The 21,520-nt window shown below is 43.6% G+C and overlaps 2 protein-coding genes across 2 annotated transcripts; both read left to right on the top strand.

Annotated features, from left to right (window-relative positions):
* Positions 1-81: 81 nt before the first annotated feature.
* krt18a.1 (keratin 18a, tandem duplicate 1) lies at positions 82-5,216 on the top strand. The gene is made up of 7 exons (XM_036532454.1): positions 82-589; positions 2,765-2,847; positions 2,958-3,114; positions 3,317-3,481; positions 3,815-3,940; positions 4,118-4,338; positions 4,755-5,216. The coding sequence occupies exons 1-7, from the start codon at positions 164-166 to the stop codon at positions 4,876-4,878; spliced, it is 1,302 nt and encodes a 433-aa protein (XP_036388347.1). The 5' UTR covers positions 82-163; the 3' UTR covers positions 4,879-5,216.
* Positions 5,217-7,691: 2,475 nt separating this feature from the next.
* On the top strand, positions 7,692-11,134 carry LOC118780133 (keratin, type I cytoskeletal 18-like). The gene is made up of 7 exons (XM_036532455.1): positions 7,692-7,901; positions 8,428-8,510; positions 8,899-9,055; positions 9,813-9,977; positions 10,307-10,432; positions 10,611-10,831; positions 10,918-11,134. The coding sequence occupies exons 1-7, from the start codon at positions 7,701-7,703 to the stop codon at positions 11,036-11,038; spliced, it is 1,074 nt and encodes a 357-aa protein (XP_036388348.1). The 5' UTR covers positions 7,692-7,700; the 3' UTR covers positions 11,039-11,134.
* The last annotated feature ends 10,386 nt before the right edge of the window (positions 11,135-21,520 follow it).

The raw sequence follows: 21,520 nt of genomic DNA, 5'->3' as shown, positions 1-21,520 counted from the left end.
GGTGGGCACTGGGTTACAGGGGCGGGTCGTTGTCGCCAGAAGGAGTATATAAAGAGAGCGGCTCACTGAGCCTCTGCCCCGTGTGTCTGTGCACTTGAGTCACTGCAGTTGTGTTCTGAACTCTACTCCACAGCTCCCCCTTCGTCAGCCTGCTCCAGCAATCATGAGTGTCAGGGCCACCTCGTACTCCGTGCGCTCCACCAGCACTGCACCTAACGTCAGCCCCTTCCGCTCGGTGGTGAACCCCCGGGCTGTCAGCATCTACGGCGGCGCCGGCGGCGTTGGATCCCGCGTCTCCTCTGTGTCCTACTCGGGGGTCCGCAGCGGCGTGGCCCCGGGGACCTCCTTCTCCTCCTCCTACCAGGTGAGCAGCGGGGGCACCGGCGGGACGGAGGTGATCACGGGCAATGAGAAGGTGGCCATGCAGAACCTGAACGACCGGCTGGCCTCCTACCTGGAGACCGTGCGCAACCTGGAACAGGCCAACAGCAAGCTGGAGCTGCAGATCCGCGAGGCCCTGGAGAAGAGGGGGCCCGACGTCCACGACTACAGCCGCTACAACGCCATCCTGGATGACCTGCGGAAAAAGGTGAGGCGTGGGGACCAGGCTGGGGGGGGAGTGCGGTGAGGGGGGACAGAGGGTCAGACCGGAGGCATTCAGGCTTAGCTGCATGGCTTTAGGAGAGGGCTCTGCGTGAGAGTGGTTACCGGCAGGAACAGGAACAGAGGCCTCTATTGTCAAGAGAAACTGACCTGTAGACTTATGCAAATAAACCACGGAGCATGTCAGGGATGGCTGCAGAGGGATGGCTGATTGCCAGGGTCGATGGGCAGAAACTTTACAGGGAAAGAATGTCCTTAACAGGTAAAATGCGTTCTGCTTAGCATTGTGGAATGCGGGTAATACTTAAAGGTGGAAAGTGTCTTTTAGATTTAGATTTTCCGTCCCCTCTCCATACCCCCACTGTTTGTTCTACATCTATCTGCGGCACCTAGCACTGTGTTAGAGATATGGTTAACATATGGATTGGGTCAAATAGTCAGAATTTCGTTATTTCAAGTTCAAATGTGTCATGGGGTAAACTGCTCAGGTAACTATATTTCAGATAATAGCTCCAGCTGCCTTTCAAGTAGTATACAAAGGAAAGTTTTGTGTTATTATTTTAAATTTGCTGTAATTGAACAAGCACATTTTCAGATGTTGCAGTTAAATTCATCTTAAAAAAGATTCCATCTGAAGTGTTTTACACATTTGAATGATTGTAATGTTATTCATGGTCTTCACTTCAATATGGATGTATTGTTATACAGTCAAATTACCTACTAGGAGAATTATTAAGGAGAGTAAAATGTACAACACAGCTTCAGCTTTGATAAATGTGTTGACATACACACCTGACCGTTACTTATAAGGCATTAATCTTACCTCAGGGTGGGGCATGTCCAATGCTCTGAATGTACAGCACAATAAAAATGAATAAGAACATAGCACTCAATTTGCAATTTATTTTATCATATATACACAATTCATCATTTTATGATGATACACATTGACATATTATACATTAATTGCTTCAATTAAAGCAATTAAAAATCTATCAGTGAGTCACCTTTAATTTACAGTTTTAGTTCACAGCTGAAAATTCTGGCACAAGAAGATTTAATTTAGGACCTAGGTAACAATATAGGTAGGATTTAACATGTCTGTCAAAACTTCCAAAAGTCAGTTTTGAGCATTCAAATAATCTGTTTACTGCTTGATTAAGTTTAATGTAAAGATAAAATAACGATGTTGTTTTGTATTTGATGTGTATTCATGGAGTTGGTATGTTTTTTTTTTTTTTGATAAATCAGTAGCTCATTCACCCATGCAAAGTAGGAAAACGCTTCCAGTCTAGGCAGGAAGGATCACAGTCATTTTCTTTTCCAAACATGGAGCTGGAGACCAAGCTGTTGCCAGGAAACCAGAAGCCATAATTAATGTACAAAAAAAAGAAAAATTCGAAGCACTTCCACCCCGTCAGGTTATTTTTCATCTGATTTCATAATCTCAACATAAAACAGATTGGGTACGATTAGGGAAAGAAGCGGAGAACTAATGACACTTAACAACTTCGCAAACCGTTACTGTTAAGCTTGACTCCTTTTACACCAGGATGTGAATTGTAATTATTTGCTGGGTTTAGACAAACAATCGCTCTCACGCAAGGAGGAACAGGAAACCCATCCCTTTCCCCACCCATGCTATTTTAACAGTCGATTCTGACGCGTAATCCACTTTTCCAGATGGCTTGCTATTCATCAATCATTATCTCCTGGACTTTGTCACCTGCAACCCTATCCATATCTCATGTGGGAGGTGAAGTTTTTGAAGTTGTGGGCGTATCCCGGCAGCCATAAATTTAGCCCAGCTCCACTTTCACCTTCGCTTGCTCCAGACAACGTAATCCAGCTAATAGACTTTAGTCTTTCCCATAGATAGCGCTATACAAATACATTTTGTACTATGGAAATTTGAGGGATATTTCTACTAGCTCTGCATTCACTCTACTCTCCAGTGAGCACATTCTCTAATTAGCACATACAGATATGATTGGCTTTACCTGATCAGTACAATTATATTTGACTGGGATATTTAAAGGTGCAGACTATTCCAAAATGAAATGTCAAAACCCTTCAAGCCTGACTTTGATCTGCATGTACAATTTATCGTGTTGCAAATCTCATGCAGTACTCAACAACACTGTCCCTTTCTTCGTGACAGGTGTTTGACGCCACCGTGGACAATGCTCGTCTCGTGCTCCAGATTGACAACGCCCGCCTGGCCGCAGACGACTTCAGAGTCAAGTGAGTGAAGCCCACGATGCTCGCCACCATATTCCACCGCCTCCCACGGGCTGTTTGGAATGGCTGTAGCCACCTGTATGTTCACCACGGTGTGACCACTTTGTGCACAGGTACGAGTCGGAGCTGTCCATCCGGCAGTCGGTGGAGGCCGACATCGTGGGGCTGAGGAAGGTGATCGACGACACCAACATCGGCCGCATGAACCTGGAGAGCGAGATCGAGGCGCTCAGGGAGGAGCTGATCTTCCTCAAGAAGAACCACGACAACGTAAGCACCCCTCTGATCGCCCTCCCCCCAGCACCGATCACGAATCTTTGAAAATGGCCATGCGATCGCTAACCATTGTTTTCACGGGAGTTTCCTGTCAAAGGTTTGCTGATGATATAGACTGATGATACAGATACAGACTGAGGTGGCTGGCTGCAGATTTAACTTGTTACACCCCCCCCCCCCCCCCCCAACAAAACAGGAGGTCATGGAGCTGCGTAACCAGATCGCCCAATCCGGAGTCCAGGTGGACGTGGACGCCCCCAAGGGACAGGACCTGGCGCAGATCATGGCAGAAATGAGGGCCAAGTACGAGAAGATGGCACTGAAGAACCAGGAGGAGCTCAAGGCCTGGCATGAATCTCAGGTATTCCTCCTGCTCTGACCTCCCTCTCAGTCCTCTGACTAAGACAGTATGACCATTCAGTTAATCCTTATTCAATGCTAATCAATTTTACTTTCCAAACCGTAATGGAGGAATCAAGTGGGAATACATTTCTCCATCTCTGGTAGTTACCCACTTGTAATCTAACAGACAAATTACAGGGCAGTCACATCAATCAGGATAAGGCATAGCTACTATATATGTAGCATTTAAATAACCTCTCTCTCTTTCTCTCTCTCTCTCTCTCTCTCTCTGTCTTTCTTTTTTCTCACTGTTTCTCCCCCTCTTGTTCTCTGTCTTCATTTGTCGGGGTAGATATCAGAGATACAGGTGCAGGTGACTCAGAGCACAGAAGCTCTTCAGGGTGCCCGCACAGAGGTCAACGACCTTCGCAGACAGCTACAGACACTGGAGATCGAGCTTGAGTCGCAGAAGAGCTTGGTAAGACATACCATTCGTTGTCCTTCAATGTGGTTCCCTTGACTCAGTCAAAACACTTGGAGATCCACTGCCTCACAGAGATGTGTTTCTAGCAGCAGGCATGTGTAAAATCCCTCACGATTTCCCCCACACCTCTCCGGTCTTCTTCACATCCTCTTCCTCTCCCTCCTCCTGCAGAAAGCCTCTCTGGAGGGCAGCCTGCACGACACAGAGATGCGCTACAACATGGAGATGGAGAAGTACAACACCATCATCCTGCAGCTGGAGGCGGAGCTGACGCAGCTGCGCGCCAACATCCAGCAGCAGACACAGGAGTACGAGGCGCTGCTCAACATCAAGATGAAGCTAGAGGCCGAGATCGCCACCTACAGGAGGCTGCTGGACGGCGGGGACTTCAAGTGAGTCTCAGTGAAGGAGACACCCAAGTGCAGGACTTACAGAAGAGAGGGAGAAGAGGGGACAAGAGCAGATAAAGACAGAGACAGCACCATTCTGAATCAGGGCTAGAGAAAATACTAGAGACTACACTATCTATAGTCCACTGTATCTATCTATCTCTATACTAGAGAAAATACTATCTATAGGTACTTATATCTATAGGAACTACAATATCAGCATAACCCCCATGCAAAACAAGTGTCAGAGAATCAAGAGTTCACTGGACACAAAAATGTGCAAAAATTCATGTATTAAAAATTCAGCACATAGAGATAGCCTGTGGTTGTACTCATCCTTATGGTAGGAAGTCACAACCTCCTCAGTAATGGGCTGCAATTGAACCTGTGCTCCTCATTTCTCTCCCCGTTGCTCCCAGGCTCCAAGATGCCCTTGAAAACCCCCAGAAAACCGTGAAGACAAAAGTGATGACGGTCACACAGACCCTGGTGGATGGGATGGTGGTGTCCTCCAGCACAGAAACCAAAGAGAGCCAGTCCTGAGCCTCCACTCTCGCCTCCACCTCCCTCACCCAAACAAAGCAGCACAACGACACACAGGCCAATGTAGCAACCAATCAAGCGACCAGTCAGACAAAAAGCATTAAATGCCTTAAACGTTCACAACACCAGCTTCACCTTTTGTCTGCCTGTCTAAATTGAGTCATCTAAACACAGTGCAGTTCCTTTGTAATAAGCAATAAGGAAGAGAAACAAAGGGGAATTTTTTACTTATGAAAAGTCTTTATGGGTTTGAATTGATTTGGAACAGAAACGTTTACTTGTAAGTGTCCTCATCCTGCATTCCTCATCAAATTTCACTCCGTTCTGTGTTGCTTTGTTGCTTTGTGTCCCTTTTCCCCCTTTTTGCAATAAAAGCAAATATCGTCTTACATGCAACTTGACTACTGCCGTTCTTTTTGAGTCTTCTGAGTGTCTTCTTTCTTCATCAGGCTAAGAACAGTAGGATTTGGCATACATTGTTGTACTGGTTAACTTCGCTATCATTCTTGAGAAAATGGGATATTATGCAATCCTATAATAGATGTAATATTCAAGATTTCATATTCCAAAACAAAAAATAAAGGAAATGTAGTAAGAGCACAATAACCTAGTGCCTGTGCTGAGCAGATTGCACCTCCTCATACCTGTGGGTTGATACACATTTGTCACTAATCACTGCAATCCATTAATAGATGGCTTGACAACATAACCTGGTGTGTCTGATGAATATGGCACGTGTGTTTGATAAAGAGAAACCATTGCTGCAAGATATAACACGTTCCATTATAATGGGAGACTGGATGGCCATATCTTTACTTTCAGCAAAGAAAAGGACAATTAAAGTATACCATATCTATCATATAATTATTATTGTATTACTTGAATGTGATTCCAGTAGTCATGATGGTGATAATAATAGTACTTAGCTGTCACTCTTATTCAAAGACACTTACAAATAGAGAAGTCGGTAAGTACATGTGCATAAATCAGCATTGTTTGGAGAGAATCATTGTTAGAAGACTATGGGAAGTAATATAAGAGTTTGTACGTCAAAGGGCAGTCTATTCCACTGCCTTGGAGCAAAACAAAGAATTGAAACAAAGCAGAAGAACATAATGATTTATTTGGTTCACAAATACAATTCAGTGTGTCCGTCTGCACCTCATTCAACGGCACCTTGTTCAATAACCATGGCACTACAAGTTATTCATGTCATTATTGGTTCCAAGCCCAACCAAGCTCATAGTCAGTCAGGAATCTATAAGGAACCAGTGTGCCCTAGTCTGTGCTGGCCTCATTTGCCTCTTGATACATATGGAGATGAAATGGACAGTGGTTATGTTGGCTAAGGCACTTGTTGCAAGCAAAGTCTAAGTCCTCTGCAGCTCAGACCCAAGTCTGAGTCTGATTTGTGTCATTCACCAACAATGTGTGGGAGACTGTTCTACCATACAAAGGTAAAAGGCAGTAACTGCGCTTCTTGTGAACACTGACTCATCACTTGGAATGGCCACTGTGGCATCTTATCTGTGTTATATATGAGTTTCCTGATGCAGGTTCACCCTCTAACCAAAAAAACAGGGCACTCACTTTAGCAGTACATGCAGTAGTAACTGAGAAGCTGGGCAAATAAACTTTGAAGTCATTTCTCTAGGTTTCATTGTTGTGGCAGTTATTGCCCTTTGTCCTGGTAGGGCAGCGCAGCACCGAACACAATTGGCTTCATCCCCCCAGGGTAGGGTGGGTCTAATCAGCCAGGGATACCTTGCCAAGCCACTCTCGGCACCCTGCCACTAACCGTTCACCTATGAGTCTCTCAGATGACCCCAGAGACATGCGCCTACCTTCTGTTCCCCATTTACTCTCCTGATGGGCTGTCTGTTTGCAGTGCGAAAAACTTTCGTGACAGATACACATGTATTTCAGAGAGCTACATTTGCAATAGCACTGGTGCAGAGGATGTCATGGTGAGACGATCCTAATGTGTAATTGACCATTCAAACATTAGGGGTGAAAAGGGAGGTGGGAACACATTCAAAAAGAAGATCAGTGGTTTCTCAGTGGTCGCCTGGAGAGTGTAACTGTAGAAGGCATCACAGAAAACTATGACATTCAGCCATGGAGCCATGAGCAAAAAAAAAAACAAATGCCTGATGAGTATGAACGCAATCTGAGCCGTAGCAGATCACCAGGAGCTAACCTAAGACAGTCTTTCCAAAGAAGGTGCATGTCTAAAAAGACTTCATTGTACCGGCAAATGAATTTCAGACAATTAAAAGCGAGGATCAGCATAACATCAAGCCATTCGCAGCATGGAAAACATGACCGCTACCCAAGCATAGCAGCAACAAGGTTTCTTTGCAGCTTGGCGGGGTTTTATTGGTTTGTAGTTTTTCTGAAGTCCACTGTGGACTTCTCTGTCCCCTTACTTTAAATCTTGGAGTCAGGTTGAGTTACGGGAAGAGGACAGAGTCTAGGGAAGCTGAGGAGGCCATAAAGGCCAGGGTGTGGCAGAGAGCAGAGCGGCACCCATAAAAGCACAGACCAGCATGTGGCACTGCCACAGTCTCTGCCCTCAGCCTGCTGTATCCCCCATCTCCATCTCTCTCCTGTTGGATCAACTTACCCGCAGTAATAGCATGTCGTTCTCCAGACAGGATTCTTACCAAATTTCTCCAAAATTACCATCCATCTCAGCTAAATTTATCAGGTATATGGAGCCTGTCTATATAGAACCGGAGCACTCTATGAGAGTGGCAATGCACAGGACTGGATTCTCTGTTCAGAAGCTGAACGTCCAGAGCAGTGGGGGTGATGGCAGAATGGGCACGATCACGCACAATGAGAAGGAGGCCATGCAGGACCTGAACGACCGGCTGGCCTCCTACCTGGAGACGGTGCACAGCCTGGAGCAGGCCAACAGCAAGCTGGAGCTGCAGATCCGCGATGCCCTGGAGAAGAAGGGGCCCGACGTCCATGACTACAGCCGCTACAACGCCATCCTGGATGAGCTCAAGCTGCAGGTGAGCCTTCCTTCCCCCACAGTGCATTTTTCTCACCAGCGCTGTACCACCAGAGCACTGTTCCAGCTCATTTGCACGTTTGAGTACATGCAGGCTGCTGTTTTTGGTCTGTTGTAAGTTGTAAAACTCCAGCCTGAGAGTCAATATTCCCTCTCACCTGGGTCTTCCCAGTCTTTCATTTCATAGTACTCACAAGGTGGACTTTGCAGTTCTCATAACTCATTACTGTGTATGAAGGGGTGTGTTTTATTACTCTTCCACTGACCTTTAAACACTTGTTATAAGCATATGTGTATGTGCATAATTTAATTCATTGGGTAAGGTACTTCCTTATTCAAAGGGTATAAACCTTGAAACAGTTATAATGTAATTGATCTCACAACTCAAATGTCTATCCACTTATTGATGAACAGAACATATTGCGTTTGGGCATTCCTTAATTTCAAATGGAAACATCAAGATACTCCATCAGAGTATTTACGATGAATGCAAACGAAAATGTTTCATAGTACAATCTCTTCTACAGATCAAGGAAATGATTGCAGGCAATGCCGATCTTGCCATTAAAATTGACAATTTAATGCTCACTGCTGAAGACTTCAGAATCAAGTGAGTTTCCAGAACCTTCTCTCACTCTCTCAAGCCCTGAATCTCAAAGGATTTATATCCCTTGGTGTGAAAACTGTACTGTAGAGGCAAAATAGTTTGAATGAGATAAATGACAGGATATCTTAGAAGACCAGTACATCTCATGCCTTCTTTAAGAGTGCCCTTGCCTGTGTGTGTGCGTGTGTGTGCGCACGCGTGCACGTGTGTGTATGCGTGTGCATGCATGTGAGTGGCTGGCTGTGCGTGTGTGGGTGGAAATACGTGTGTGCATGCCTGTCTGTATGCCCACATGCATGTCTGTGTTTGCATGCAAGTGTGTGTGTGCAAACATATGTGTGTGTGTGTATGTGTCAGTTACCGTTGGGTAAGCATATTTATTTCTGTTAAGGCTGGAGGCAGAGGCTGGGTTTTGCCAGGCCCGCCTGGGTGAAATAGCCTCCTGTAGAGGCATTCTGGACAGAACTAGCCTGGACAAGATGAATCTGGAGGGTGACATTGAGGCCCTGAGGGAGGAGCTGATTGTCCTGAGGAAGAATCATGAGGAGGTGGGACTACTTCAGGTCTATGGGTGTGTCTCGGCCTTTACCTTTATAGCTGTGTGGATAATCAAATCATTCAGTATTGAAAGGCTTAGGAAGGATAATGTCTAGCAGGATATTGGCCATGAATTCCCTCTATAACCCCATTACAATGATAACCAAACCAGGATTGTTTAAAGGGCTGAGACATACTCTGTAATTTTGGGTCTAAGAGAATGGCAAAAAAGATATCCTAGTACAGCTTTTTACACTGTAATTACAGTTTACATTCCATTGTATCCCTGTAGCAGGATACATAATTCAATTCAGACATTATATATAGTAAGCTTAATGGAAAAGTCAAGACAGATACAGTAAATTATGACCAACACACATTGAGGAGAAGGGTAGCTTTGATAGGCTGAAGGAGATAATAAGCAAGTTCTGATGTGATTTTAAAATATTTCATTCACTGTATCAATTCAGCATGAAAAGTAATTCACAGCCATGAAAAACAGAGGTTATGACACTAGTTCATCTGTTTATGCAATTGAATTTCAAAATCACTGAACACACTTGTACAACACATATTCATATCATAGAGCATCTTTAGAAATTATTAATGCCAATTTAATGATCTCCATATTTCCCTTGATAATTAAGATCTACTCGATTATATAGGCCTGTATATTTGCAAACATTTGCATTCTTCACAATGTGGAAAACAAAAAACTGCAAGGCAGCTTCAGCAGTGGGCCTAGACTGATAACTTTACCAATGACAGCATGTCCTGGAGCTGCGTAACCAGATCGACCACTCCGGAGTCCAGGTGAACGTGGACGCCCCCAAGGGACAGGACCTGGCGCAGATCATGGCGGAAATGAGGGCCAAGTACGAGAAGATGGCGCTGAAGGACCAGGAAGAGCTCAAAGCCTGGCATGAATCTCAGGTATTCCTCCTGCTCTGACCTCCCTCTCATTCCTCTGACTAAGGCAGTGTGACCATTCAGTTAATCCTTATTCACTGTTAATTTTACTTTCCAAGCCATAAGGGAGGAAAAGAGTAGAAATAAATACCTTTCCGGTGGCAGACGAAAGGACAGATTATAGGGCAGTCATATCAGTCAGGACAAGGCATATCTATATGTTGCTTGTACAAGGCATATCTGCTGTATATGTAGCATTTAAAACCTTTCTCTTTCTCTCTCCCTCTCTCTCTGTTTCTTTTTTTCTCACTGTTTCTCCCTCTCTTGTTCTCCGTCTTCATCTGTCGGGGTAGATATCAGAGATACAGGTGCAGGTGACTCAGAGCACAGAAGCTCTTCAGGGTGCAAGCACAGAGGTCAACGACCTTCGCAGACAGCTACAGACACTGGAGATCGAGCTTGAGTCGCAGAAGAGCTTGGTAAGACATCCTGTTCGTTGTCCTTCAACGTGGTTCACTTGATTCAGTCAAAACACTTGGAGATCCACTGCCTCACAGAGATGTGTTTCTGGCAGTAGGCATGTGTAAAATCCCTCACGATTTTCCCCCATACCTGTCCGGTCTTCTTCACATCCTCTTCCTCTCCCTCCTCCTGCAGAAAGCCTCTCTGGAGGGCAGCCTGCACGACACGGAGATGCGCTACAACATGGAGATGGAGAAGTACAACACCATCATCCTGCAGCTGGAGGCGGAGCTGACGCAGCTGCGCGCCAACATCCAGCAGCAGACACAGGAGTACGAGGCGCTGCTCAACATCAAGATGAAGCTGGAGGCCGAGATCGCCACCTACAGGAGGCTGCTGGACGGCGGGAACTTCAGGTGAGTCATAGGCAGGGATCTACCTGTGACCTCAGTGGTACAGTGCAATTAACCTGACACCCAGTATCTCTCTCCTTTGCACACAGGCTGGAAGATGCTCTCACAGAGGAGCAGACTGTGATGACAAAAGTGATGACATGCAAACAGACCCTGGTGGATGGGAAGGTTGTGTCCTCCATCACAGAAACCAAGGAGGGCCAATACTGAGTATTTCTCTTCACTCAAATGACAATAGAGCGACCAGTCAGTCAAAAAATATTAACCACCTTAATTTCCTTAAAATGCCTGTAGCACCAGCTTCTCCCATATTGTCTACATTGTCTGATGTTTGTGCAGTTGAAGCTCTGTTGAAGGACAGAATAAGAAAATTAAAAAGGGGAATTTTCACAGAGACATTTTCATGTATTTGAATTGTTGTGCTCTTTAGACCAGAACTAAAACCAAAATTTGTTTCAAAAGAAAAAGTTCACTGCCATCCTTACATACTCCAATCACATTCAATTTTGGGATGTATCCTCTGATTTTACATTTTTGGAATTGAAACAAATATTTTCCATGCTGCCAAACCACTGCTGCTCTGTTTGAGTCTTCTGCAGTCACAGCTGATTTAAATGATCAGTTTGTTATTAAGCATCTTCAGGAGTACATAACAAGTTGATCATTTAAATCAGCTGTGTTGGAGCAGGGAGAGATCTAAAACATGCTGGACAAGGGGTCCACCAGGAGAGGTTTGGGAAAGGCTGCTATAGACACTTAGTAGTAAATCAGTACATGGCACTTACAGACACAACACAAACAAAAAAGTAAAAATATGCAATTAAAAGTATGCACGATGGGGACAATTGGCCTTACATAACATCAACATTTTTGGAGATTTCTTACATGCCTGTAAACCACTTGTACATATGGCCAAGTCTGCCATTACTGTCTTTCTTGTCCATCCTGAGAACTGCATGTAAAAATGACTTCACAGAAGTGCTACGGCCAGCAGTTTTTTCAGCAATTGCTGTTATTCCTCACATAAACACATGCAGTGTCATTCAATAGCAAAACAACAGCTGACTAATTTACAGCAAATAGGGCTGGAGAAGCTGTGTACCAAGGAGCACTACAAGGTTTAGTGTCATACATTTCTGTCTGTTGACCACATTCATGCCCAGGACCAGCAACTTCTGTGGCCTGGTTTATATTGTTACAAGCTGCTGCTGTTTAGGCACAATTGTACCTTGTGATGTAATGTCTTCACATGCTTCATCCATAGCCTGGATGAGTGTGGATCTTTGCTATAAGACAGTAAAATGAAGAGTGTGGAGTAGGTGGTGAAGAGCACTGAATATACCCAGATCAGCCCTCTCAAGTGGATTTCAGTGGCACCCCTCTGTATTTTCTACTGGTGCCGAGCCTAACCCACATGAAGTTCTCTGCCAGATTAGCATTGCCAGATCAGGACACAAGAGTACCTGAAGACTTGAGGAGCTTCTGCTTTCTGTATGTTATCCTGATAAAACACGTCTTACGGTTCAAGTTCTACAACTCAAGTTTGCCATTCTCTGTTAAGAGGGTTGCAGAATTGAAAGGTGATGTAAGGAATACGTCAAAGCAGTTAGAATAAAAATTATGAATCTCCAACTCTCCCTCTGTCTAGGATCAGTTTGGGAAGAAGCAGGAAATAGAGTCTAATGAAGGGGTGAAAGGAAGTGATAAGGGCCTGGGTGTGGTGAAGAGAGCAGCCCTCATAAAAGCACAGACCAGCGTGTAACACTGCTACTGTCTCTGCACGCGGGCTGTTACACCCCAGCTCACCTGACTCGTTCTTCAACTGGTCTAACAACCCTGCAGCAACAGCATGTCTCATACCAAATCGGAATTAGCAAGCGTAGGAGCAACTGCGCCGGTGTGCGCTGGACCTAACGTACATGTACCACCAATGCGCTCTTGTGTAGCTGCAATCAGATATAACAGCGTCAACGAGGGAACAGATCGACGGGCGACCACTGCCACCAGCACAGAGCGTTCCAGTTCTGGTGGCACGTTCATGGAGGGTGTCCTTCGTTTGTGTCTAATACAGTGACCAGATATCATGAGGACGAACCGGACAAACAGGTGAGCCTCACAGCCACAGCACTCCGTCTGGCTCTTTTCTCACCACCACTACAATACGACTGCGGGTCCACTTCAACAGACTGGCAGCAGTTCATGATGTTCTTCTGGATCCAGCTAGCAGAAAATCCTTCACATTTTAGCACACCTGAGAAATGAGGTGTATGGCCAACATTAGTAAAGGCAGACTATGTTCACGATGTGTACACTTGTAATGTTCACTGCATGGACTCTGCAACACTCGTTATCTTAGCATGTCTGATACAGAGTGTGTTTTATTGTTCCACTGACCTTCAGACACTTCTGATGAGCTTATGTATGCATGAAAAATTCAATACTTTAGGCAAAGTAATTCCTTATTAGTAGGGTGTAAACCGTGTGGCAGTTATCCATTTTAAAATGTGTATTTCCCATGTCTATCCATTTATTAGTGCATACTTTATAAAACATATCGAGCTCAAAGCTTGGCATGAGAAAAAACTTCTTCTCCCTCCTCTGTGCATTTCCTCTACACGTCTAAAAGCATGTGTTTTTGTGTGTGCTTGTGCCCATTCCTGCACATGCACACATGTTAATGACCTTCACGTGTACTTCTGCATATGTGTGTGCTCATGTTCATGTTTGTGTGTGCTTCTATTTCTGCATGTCCACTTCATGCGTCTGCATGTGCGAATGTGCCTATGTGTGCAAATGTGTATTATTGTGTATGTGTCTGTTTGCTTGTGTGTGGGTGTGTGTGTTAGCCTGCTTCTCAGTGGAGGGAACAGGGGCGGCAGAAAGCATGCTGAACCCTTACATGCAGAGGTATCACTCAAGAGTCTGTCTGGCAGAAATTGTCAGTCAGGCATTTTCCTTATTTTACCGATTGTAATCTCCTGTATCAAACATAGAGACATGGATTTCCTACAATTAAACGAGGCAGATATTTCATGAACAAGCATTCTTTCATGTCTCACTTTGACCGACAGGGCTGTTTAGTTAGGTAGGTAGATAACATTAGCTAGCCATGTCAGCACTGTTGCACAGCATTTACAGCTTCTGGAATGTAACCATAAAAATGGGGTCAGCGACCAAGTCAAAGTTCAACACATCTGAACTATACCAGGGGCAGTCAGGCAGTCATTCTAAAACAAAACTATTGCTTATGAGCATATAAGTGGGACATCGATGCAACCAATACACATACAGGAGGACAGAACATAAGCTGCCCCTCTGCCTCACTGATGCCAAGATCTCCCCACTTGCAAGACTATGAGGCATCTCAACATTTCTTCATGGATGTGAAGGATTTTACATCATAACTGCTGTCTTGCACACTTCCACACTGCTAAACATGCATACGCAAAACTCAACTACTTAAAGTAACAATATGGTATAACCATTTAAGGGGAAACCATGGAAACATGGAATTTGCAGATGCTGAAACCGTGGTTGAGCAGGGATTACTGTACAATAATTTGTCAACCAAGCATAATGTCAAGCATAACATCCAGTAGTGGAGTATAATTTAACCTGACACCCAGTATCTCTCTCCTTTGCACACAGGCTGGAAGATGCTCTCACAGAGAAGACCGTGAAGACAAAAGTGATGACATGCAAACAGACCCTGGTGGACAGGAAGGTTGTGTCCTTCATCACAGAAACCAAGGAGGGCCAATACTGAGTATTTCTCTTCACTCAAATGACAATAGAGCGACCAGTCAGTCAAAAAACATTAACCACCTTAATTTCCTTAAAATGCCTGTAGCACCAGCTTCTCCCACTGTCTCCCATATTGTCTACATTGTCTGATGTTTGTGCAGTTGAAGTTCTGTTGAAGGACAGAATAAGAAAATTAAAAAGGGGAATTTTCACAGAGACATTTTCATGTATTTGAATTGTTGTGCTCTTTAGAACGGATTTGAAACCAAATTTTGTTTCAAAAGAAAAAGTTCTTTTTAACTGCCATCCTTACATACTCCAATCACATTCAATTTTGGGATGTATCCTCTGATTTTACATTTTTGGAATTGAACCAAATATTTTCCATGCTGCCAATCCACTGCTGCTCTGTTTGAGTCTTCTACTTCTTTTGTACTGTTTCTGTTATTATGTGGCACGTGCACAGAAAGTGTTGTGATGAACTGTGTTTTGTTATTGAGATTATTGTATATTTTCAACCGACATTATTTCCAAATGCATCTGTAAAGTCTAGACACAATAAAGCAGTACAGTCAGTACTCAAAAGCATCTGTCTCTTTAATGGACACATGCATTTTCATGATAATGGGAGCACAGATGCAAATGACTCTAACTTCCACAAAAATTGAGCAAAGGAAAAAAAATGAAAGAATGTGGTAAGCATCATAAAATTATATACACACTTCTACGGTACTCAGGCATGTTTGAAATTCACTTTTGTTGCAGTAGTGAAGGTGATTTTCCCAGTATGTAATTTACCTTAAGTAAAACAGCAGTCATCCTAATCTATAGACCAGCGTTTCCCAAACCTCTCCTGGAGTACCCCTTGTCCTGCATGTTTTAGATCTCTCCCTGCTCCAATACAGCTGATTTAAATGATCAGTTTGTTATTAAGCATCTTCAGGAGTACATAACAAGTTGATCACTTAAATCAGCTGTGTTGGAGCAGGGAGAGATCTAAAACATGCTGGACAAGGGGTCCACCAGGAGAGGTTTGGGAAAGGCTGCTATAGACACTTAGTAGTAAATCAGTACATGGCACTTACAGACACAACACAAACAAAAAAGTAAAAATATGCAATTAAAAGTATGCACAATAGGGACAATTGGCCTTACATAACATCAACATTTTTGGAGATTTCTTACATGCCTGTAAACCACTTGTACATATGGCCAAGTCTGCCATTACTGTCTTTCTTGTCCATCCTGAGAACTGCATATACAAATGACTTCACAGAAGTGCTACGGCCAGCAGTTTTTTCAGCAATTGCTGTTATTCCTCACATAAACACATGCAGTGTCATTCAATAGCAAAACAACAGCTGACTAATTTACAGCAAATAGGGCTGGAGAAGCTGTGTACCAAGGAGCACTACAAGGTTTAGTGTCATACATTTCTGTCTGTTGACCACATTCATGCCCAGGACCAGCAACTTCTGTGGCCTGGTTTATATTGTTACAAGCTGCTGCTGTTTAGGCACAATTGTACCTTGTGATGTAATGTCTTCACATGCTTCATCCATAGCCTGGATGAGTGTGGATCTTTGCTATAAGACAGTAAAATGAAGAGTGTGGAGTAGGTGGTGAAGAGCACTGAATATACCCAGATCAGCCCTCTCAAGTGGATTTCAGTGGCACCCCTCTGTATTTTCTACTGGTGCCGAGCCTAACCCACATGAAGTTCTCTGCCAGATTAGCATTGCCAGATCAGGACACAAGAGTACCTGAAGACTTGAGGAGCTTCTGCTTTCTGTATGTTATCCTGATAAAACACGTCTTACGGTTCAAGTTCTACAACTCAAGTTTGCCATTCTCTGTTAAGAGGGTTGCAGAATTGAAAGGTGATGTAAGGAATACGTCAAAGCAGTTAGAATAAAAATTATGAATCTCCAACTCTCCCTCTGTCTAGGATCAGTTTGGGAAGAAGCAGGAAATAGAGTCTAATGAAGGGGTGAAAGGAAGTGATAAGGGCCTGGGTGTGGGCCTGGGTGTGGTGAAGAGAGCAGCCCTCATAAAAGCACAGACCAGCGTGTAACACTGCTACTGTCTCTGCACGCGGGCTGTTACACCCCAGCTCACCTGACTCGTTCTTCAACTGGTCTAACAACCCTGCAGCAACAGCATGTCTCATACCAAATCGGAATTAGCAAGCGTAGGAGCAACTGCGTGGGAGCGCCTTGGATTTAATGTCCATGTACCACCAATGCGTTCTTGTGTGGCTGCAATCAGATATAACAGCGTCAACGAGGGAACAGATCGACGGGCGACCACGGCCACCAACACAGAGCGTTCCAGTTCTGGTGGCACGTTCATGGAGGGTGCCCTTCGTTTGTGTCTAATACAGTGACCAGATATCATGAGGACGAACCGGACAAACAGGTGAGCCTCACAGCCACAGCACTCCGTCTGGCTCTTTTCTCACCACCACTACAATACGACTGCGGGTCCACTTCAACAGACTGGCAGCAGTTCATGATGTTCTTCTGGATCCAGCTAGCAGAAAATCCTTCACATTTTAGCACACCTGAGAAATGAGGTGTATGGCCAACATTAGTAAAGGCAGACTATGTTCACGATGTGTACACTTGTAATGTTCACTGCATGGACTCTGCAACACTCGTTATCTTAGCATGTCTGATACAGAGTGTGTTTTATTGTTCCACTGACCTTCAGACACTTCTGATGAGCTTATGTATGCATGAAAAATTCAATACTTTAGGCAAAGTAATTCCTTATTAGTAGGGTGTAAACCGTGTGGCAGTTATCCATTTTAAAATGTGTATTTCCCATGTCTATCCATTTATTAGTGCATACTTTATAAAACATATCGAGCTCAAAGCTTGGCATGAGAAAAAACTTCTTCTCCCTCCTCTGTGCATTTCCTCTACACGTCTAAAAGCATGTGTTTTTGTGTGTGCTTGTGCCCATTCCTGCACATGCACACATGTTAATGACCTTCACGTGTACTTCTGCATATGTGTGTGCTCATGTTCATGTTTGTGTGTGCTTCTATTTCTGCATGTCCACTTCATGCGTCTGCATGTGCGAATGTGCCTATGTGTGCAAATGTGTATTATTGTGTATGTGTCTGTTTGCTTGTGTGTGGGTGTGTGTGTTAGCCTGCTTCTCAGTGGAGGGAACAGGGGCGGCAGAAAGCATGCTGAACCCTTACATGCAGAGGTATCACTCAAGAGTCTGTCTGGCAGAAATTGTCAGTCAGGCATTTTCCTTATTTTACCGATTGTAATCTCCTGTATCAAACATAGAGACATGGATTTCCTACAATTAAACGAGGCAGATATTTCATGAACAAGCATTCTTTCATGTCTCACTTTGACCGACAGGGCTGTTTAGTTAGGTAGGTAGATAACATTAGCTAGCCATGTCAGCACTGTTGCACAGCATTTACAGCTTCTGGAATGTAACCATAAAAATGGGGTCAGCGACCAAGTCAAAGTTCAACACATCTGAACTATACCAGGGGCAGTCAGGCAGTCATTCTAAAACAAAACTATTGCTTATGAGCATATAAGCGGGACATCAATGCAACCAATACACATACAGGAGGACAGAACATAAGCTGCCCCTCTGCCTCACTGATGCCAAGATCTCCCCACTTGCAAGACTATGAGGCATCTCAACATTTCTTCATGGATGTGAAGGATTTTACATCATAACTGCTGTCTTGCACACTTCCACACTGCTAAACATGCATACACAAAACTCAACTACTTAAAGTAACAATATGGTATAACCATTTAAGGGGAAACCATGGAAACATGGAATTTGCAGATGCTGAAACCGTGGTTGAGCAGGGATTACTGTACAATAATTTGTCAACCAAGCATAATGTCAAGCATAACGTCCAGTAGTGGAGTATAATTTAACCTGACACCCAGTATCTCTCTACTTTGCACACAGGCTGGAAGATGCTCTCACAGAGAAGACCGTGAAGACAAAAGTGATGACATGCAAACAGACCCTGGTGGACAGGAAGGTTGTGTCCTTCATCACAGAAACCAAGGAGGGCCAATACTGAGTATTTCTCTTCACTCAAATGACAATAGAGCGACCAGTCAGTCAAAAAAACATTAACCACCTTAATTTCCTTAAAATGCCTGTAGCACTAGCTTCTCCCACTGTCTCCCATATTGTCTACATTGTCTGACGTTTGTGCAGTTGAAGTTCTGTTGAAGGACAGAATAAGAAAATTTAAAAGGGGAATTTTCACAGAGACATTTTCATGTATTTGAATTGTTGTGCTCTTTAGAGCGGAACTGAAACCAAAATTTGTTTCAAAAGAAAAAGTTCACTGCCATCCTTACATACTCCAATCACATTCAATTTTGGGATGTATCCTCTGATTTTACATTTTTGGAATTGAACCAAATATTTTCCATGCTGCCAAACCACTGCTGCTCTGTTTGAGTCTTCTGCTTCTTTTGTACTGTTTCTGTTATTATGTGGCACGTGCACAGAAAGTGTTGTGATGAACTGTGTTTTGTTATTGAGATTATTGTATATTTTCAACCGACATTGTTTCCAAATGCATCTGTAAAGTCTAGACACAATAAAGCAGTACAGTCAGTACTCAAAAGTATCTGTCTCTTTAATGGACACATGCATTTTCATGATAATGGGAGCACAGATGCAAATGACTCTAACTTCCACAAAAATTGAGCAAAGGAAAAAAAATGATAGAATGTGGTAAGCATCATAAAATTATATACACACTTTTACGGTACTCAGGCATGTTGAAATTCACTTTTGTTGCAGTAGTGAAGGTGATTTTCCCAGTATGTAATTTGCCTTAAGTAAAACAGCAGTCATCCTAATCTATAGACCAGCGTTTCCCAAACCTCTCCAGGAGTACCCCTTGTCCTGCATGTTTTAGATCTCTCCCTGCTCCAATACAGCTGATTTAAATGATCAGTTTGTTATTAAGCATCTTCAGGAGTACATAACAAGTTGACCATTTAAATCAGCTGTGTTGGAGCAGGGAGAGATCTAAAACATGCTGGACAAGGGGTCCACCAGGAGAGGTTTGGGAAAGGCTGCTATAGACACTTAGTAGTAAATCAATACATGGCACTTACAGACACAACACAAACAAAAAAGTAAAAATATGCAATTAAAAGTATGCACGATAGGGACAATTGGCCTTACATAACATCAACATTTTTGGAGATTTCTGACATGCCTGTAAACCACTTGTACATATGGCCAAGTCTGCCATTACTGTCTTTCTTGTCCATCCTGAGAACTGCATGTAAAAATGATTTCACTGAAGTGTTACAGTAAGATGTTTTTTTTTTTTTTTTTTCAGCAACTTCTGTAATTCCTCACATAAACACATGAAGTGTTATTCAATAATGAGGCAACAGCTGACCAAATTACAGCAAATTGGGCTGGGGAGGCTGTGCACCAAGGAGCACTACAAGCTGTAATATAATGCATTCCTGGCTGTTGACCACATTCATGCCCAGGGCCAGCGACTTCTGTGGCCTAGTCCATATTGTTACAAGCTGCTGCTGTTTAGGCACAATTGTACCTTGTAATGTAATGTATTCATTTGCTTCATCCATAGCCTGGATGAGTGTGGGTCTTTGCTATAGGACAGTTAAATGGGGAGTGTGGAGCAGGTGGTGAAGAGCACTGAATATATCCAGATTGGAGCCAGCACTATGGGGATGCTTACGTTTGCATTGCACCTCAGCGCAACCCCAGTTGTCTCCTTACATCCCGAAGTCTACATAGTATCTCTTACATTTTTTTAAGATCCCCCCTCCGTATGGGGCGCCAAATGTAACAGATCCTTTTTCGTGAACAGAATGCCTTCTGTGCTACGAAACGCATACATTCATTACGAAACCATATAACACTGATGTCTACGAAAGTTCAATCAGCCTTTGCTTTCGTGGACGGAATGCCTTCTGTAACTGCGGAGTCACGGAATATATTGTGCTAAATCCCTTTCGTGCACATCATACTTTCAGTAATATAGCAAAACAGTTAAGTGAACAAAATGAACATTCGATGGCACGGAATGATGATCGTACAGCGCATTCTGCATTTCGTGCCACAACAGCATAAATGCTGACCTAGGACATCTGTTACGTGGACAGAATTACTTTTGTCTACAAAATGAGTTTCTTTTGACCACATAGTGCGAAGTGCATTCCGCCTTTTGTCCACAAAATGAAAAGCACAACGGTGAATTCAGTACAGGAAAGGAATTATCCGTTTTGTGTTGTGTGCACGAAAGTATGTGCTTTCTTCAATATTTCGTGGACACAATGCTAACGCGTTTGTGTTTTTCGTGGACAAAAGGCGTTACGGTGTAATATATGGGGCGCCAAATGTAACAGACCTTTTTTCGTGGACAGAATGCCTTCTGTGCTACGATTTCGCAATGAATTTATGCGTTTCGTAGCACAGAAGGCATTCTGACCACGAAAAAAGGTCTTACATTTGGCGCCCCATACCTCTGTGGATTGCAGTTGCACCTCTCTGAATTTTCTCCTGGTACTGAGCCTAACCCAAAATGATCAAATAATGAAGTTCTCTTCCAAATTAGCACTGCCAGATCAGGACACAAGAGTTCCTGAAGACTTGAGGAGCTTCTGCTTTCTGTATGTTATCCTGATAAAACACATCTTACGGTTCAAGTTCTACAATTCAAGTTTGTTATTTTCTTTTAAGAGGGTTGCAGAATTGAAAGGTGATGTAAGGAATACGTCAAAGCAGTTAGAATAAAAATTATGAATCTCCAACTCTCCCTCTGTCTGGGGTCAGCTTGGGAAGAAGCAGGAAATAGGGTCTAAGGAAGGGGTGAAAGGAAGTGATAAGGGCCTGGGTGTGGTGAAGAACAGAGCAGCCCTCATAAAAGCACAGATCAGCGTGTAACAC

Source organism: Megalops cyprinoides, chromosome 7, assembly GCF_013368585.1.
Source record: "Megalops cyprinoides isolate fMegCyp1 chromosome 7, fMegCyp1.pri, whole genome shotgun sequence".
In the NCBI taxonomy this organism is placed as follows: domain Eukaryota; kingdom Metazoa; phylum Chordata; class Actinopteri; order Elopiformes; family Megalopidae; genus Megalops; species Megalops cyprinoides.
The sequence above is the reverse complement of the archived record's forward strand: the minus strand, read 5'-3'. Positions and strand labels throughout refer to the sequence as shown.

What these genes read in the sequence shown, in the direction of transcription:
- krt18a.1 (XM_036532454.1), top strand. Translation starts at nt 164, where the DNA reads ATGAGTGTCAGGGCCACCTCGTACTCCGTGCGCTCCACCAGCACTGCA. An exon ending in GCAGACGACTTCAGAGTCAA is followed by an intron (nt 2,848 to 2,957) that starts GTGAGTGAAGCC and finishes CTTTGTGCACAG; the next exon opens with GTACGAGTCGGAGCTGTCCA. An exon ending in TCAAGAAGAACCACGACAAC is followed by an intron (nt 3,115 to 3,316) that starts GTAAGCACCCCT and finishes CCAACAAAACAG; the next exon opens with GAGGTCATGGAGCTGCGTAA.
- LOC118780133 (XM_036532455.1), top strand. Translation starts at nt 7,701, where the DNA reads ATGGGCACGATCACGCACAATGAGAAGGAGGCCATGCAGGACCTGAAC. An exon ending in GCTGAAGACTTCAGAATCAA is followed by an intron (nt 8,511 to 8,898) that starts GTGAGTTTCCAG and finishes ATTTCTGTTAAG; the next exon opens with GCTGGAGGCAGAGGCTGGGT. An exon ending in TGAGGAAGAATCATGAGGAG is followed by an intron (nt 9,056 to 9,812) that starts GTGGGACTACTT and finishes TACCAATGACAG; the next exon opens with CATGTCCTGGAGCTGCGTAA.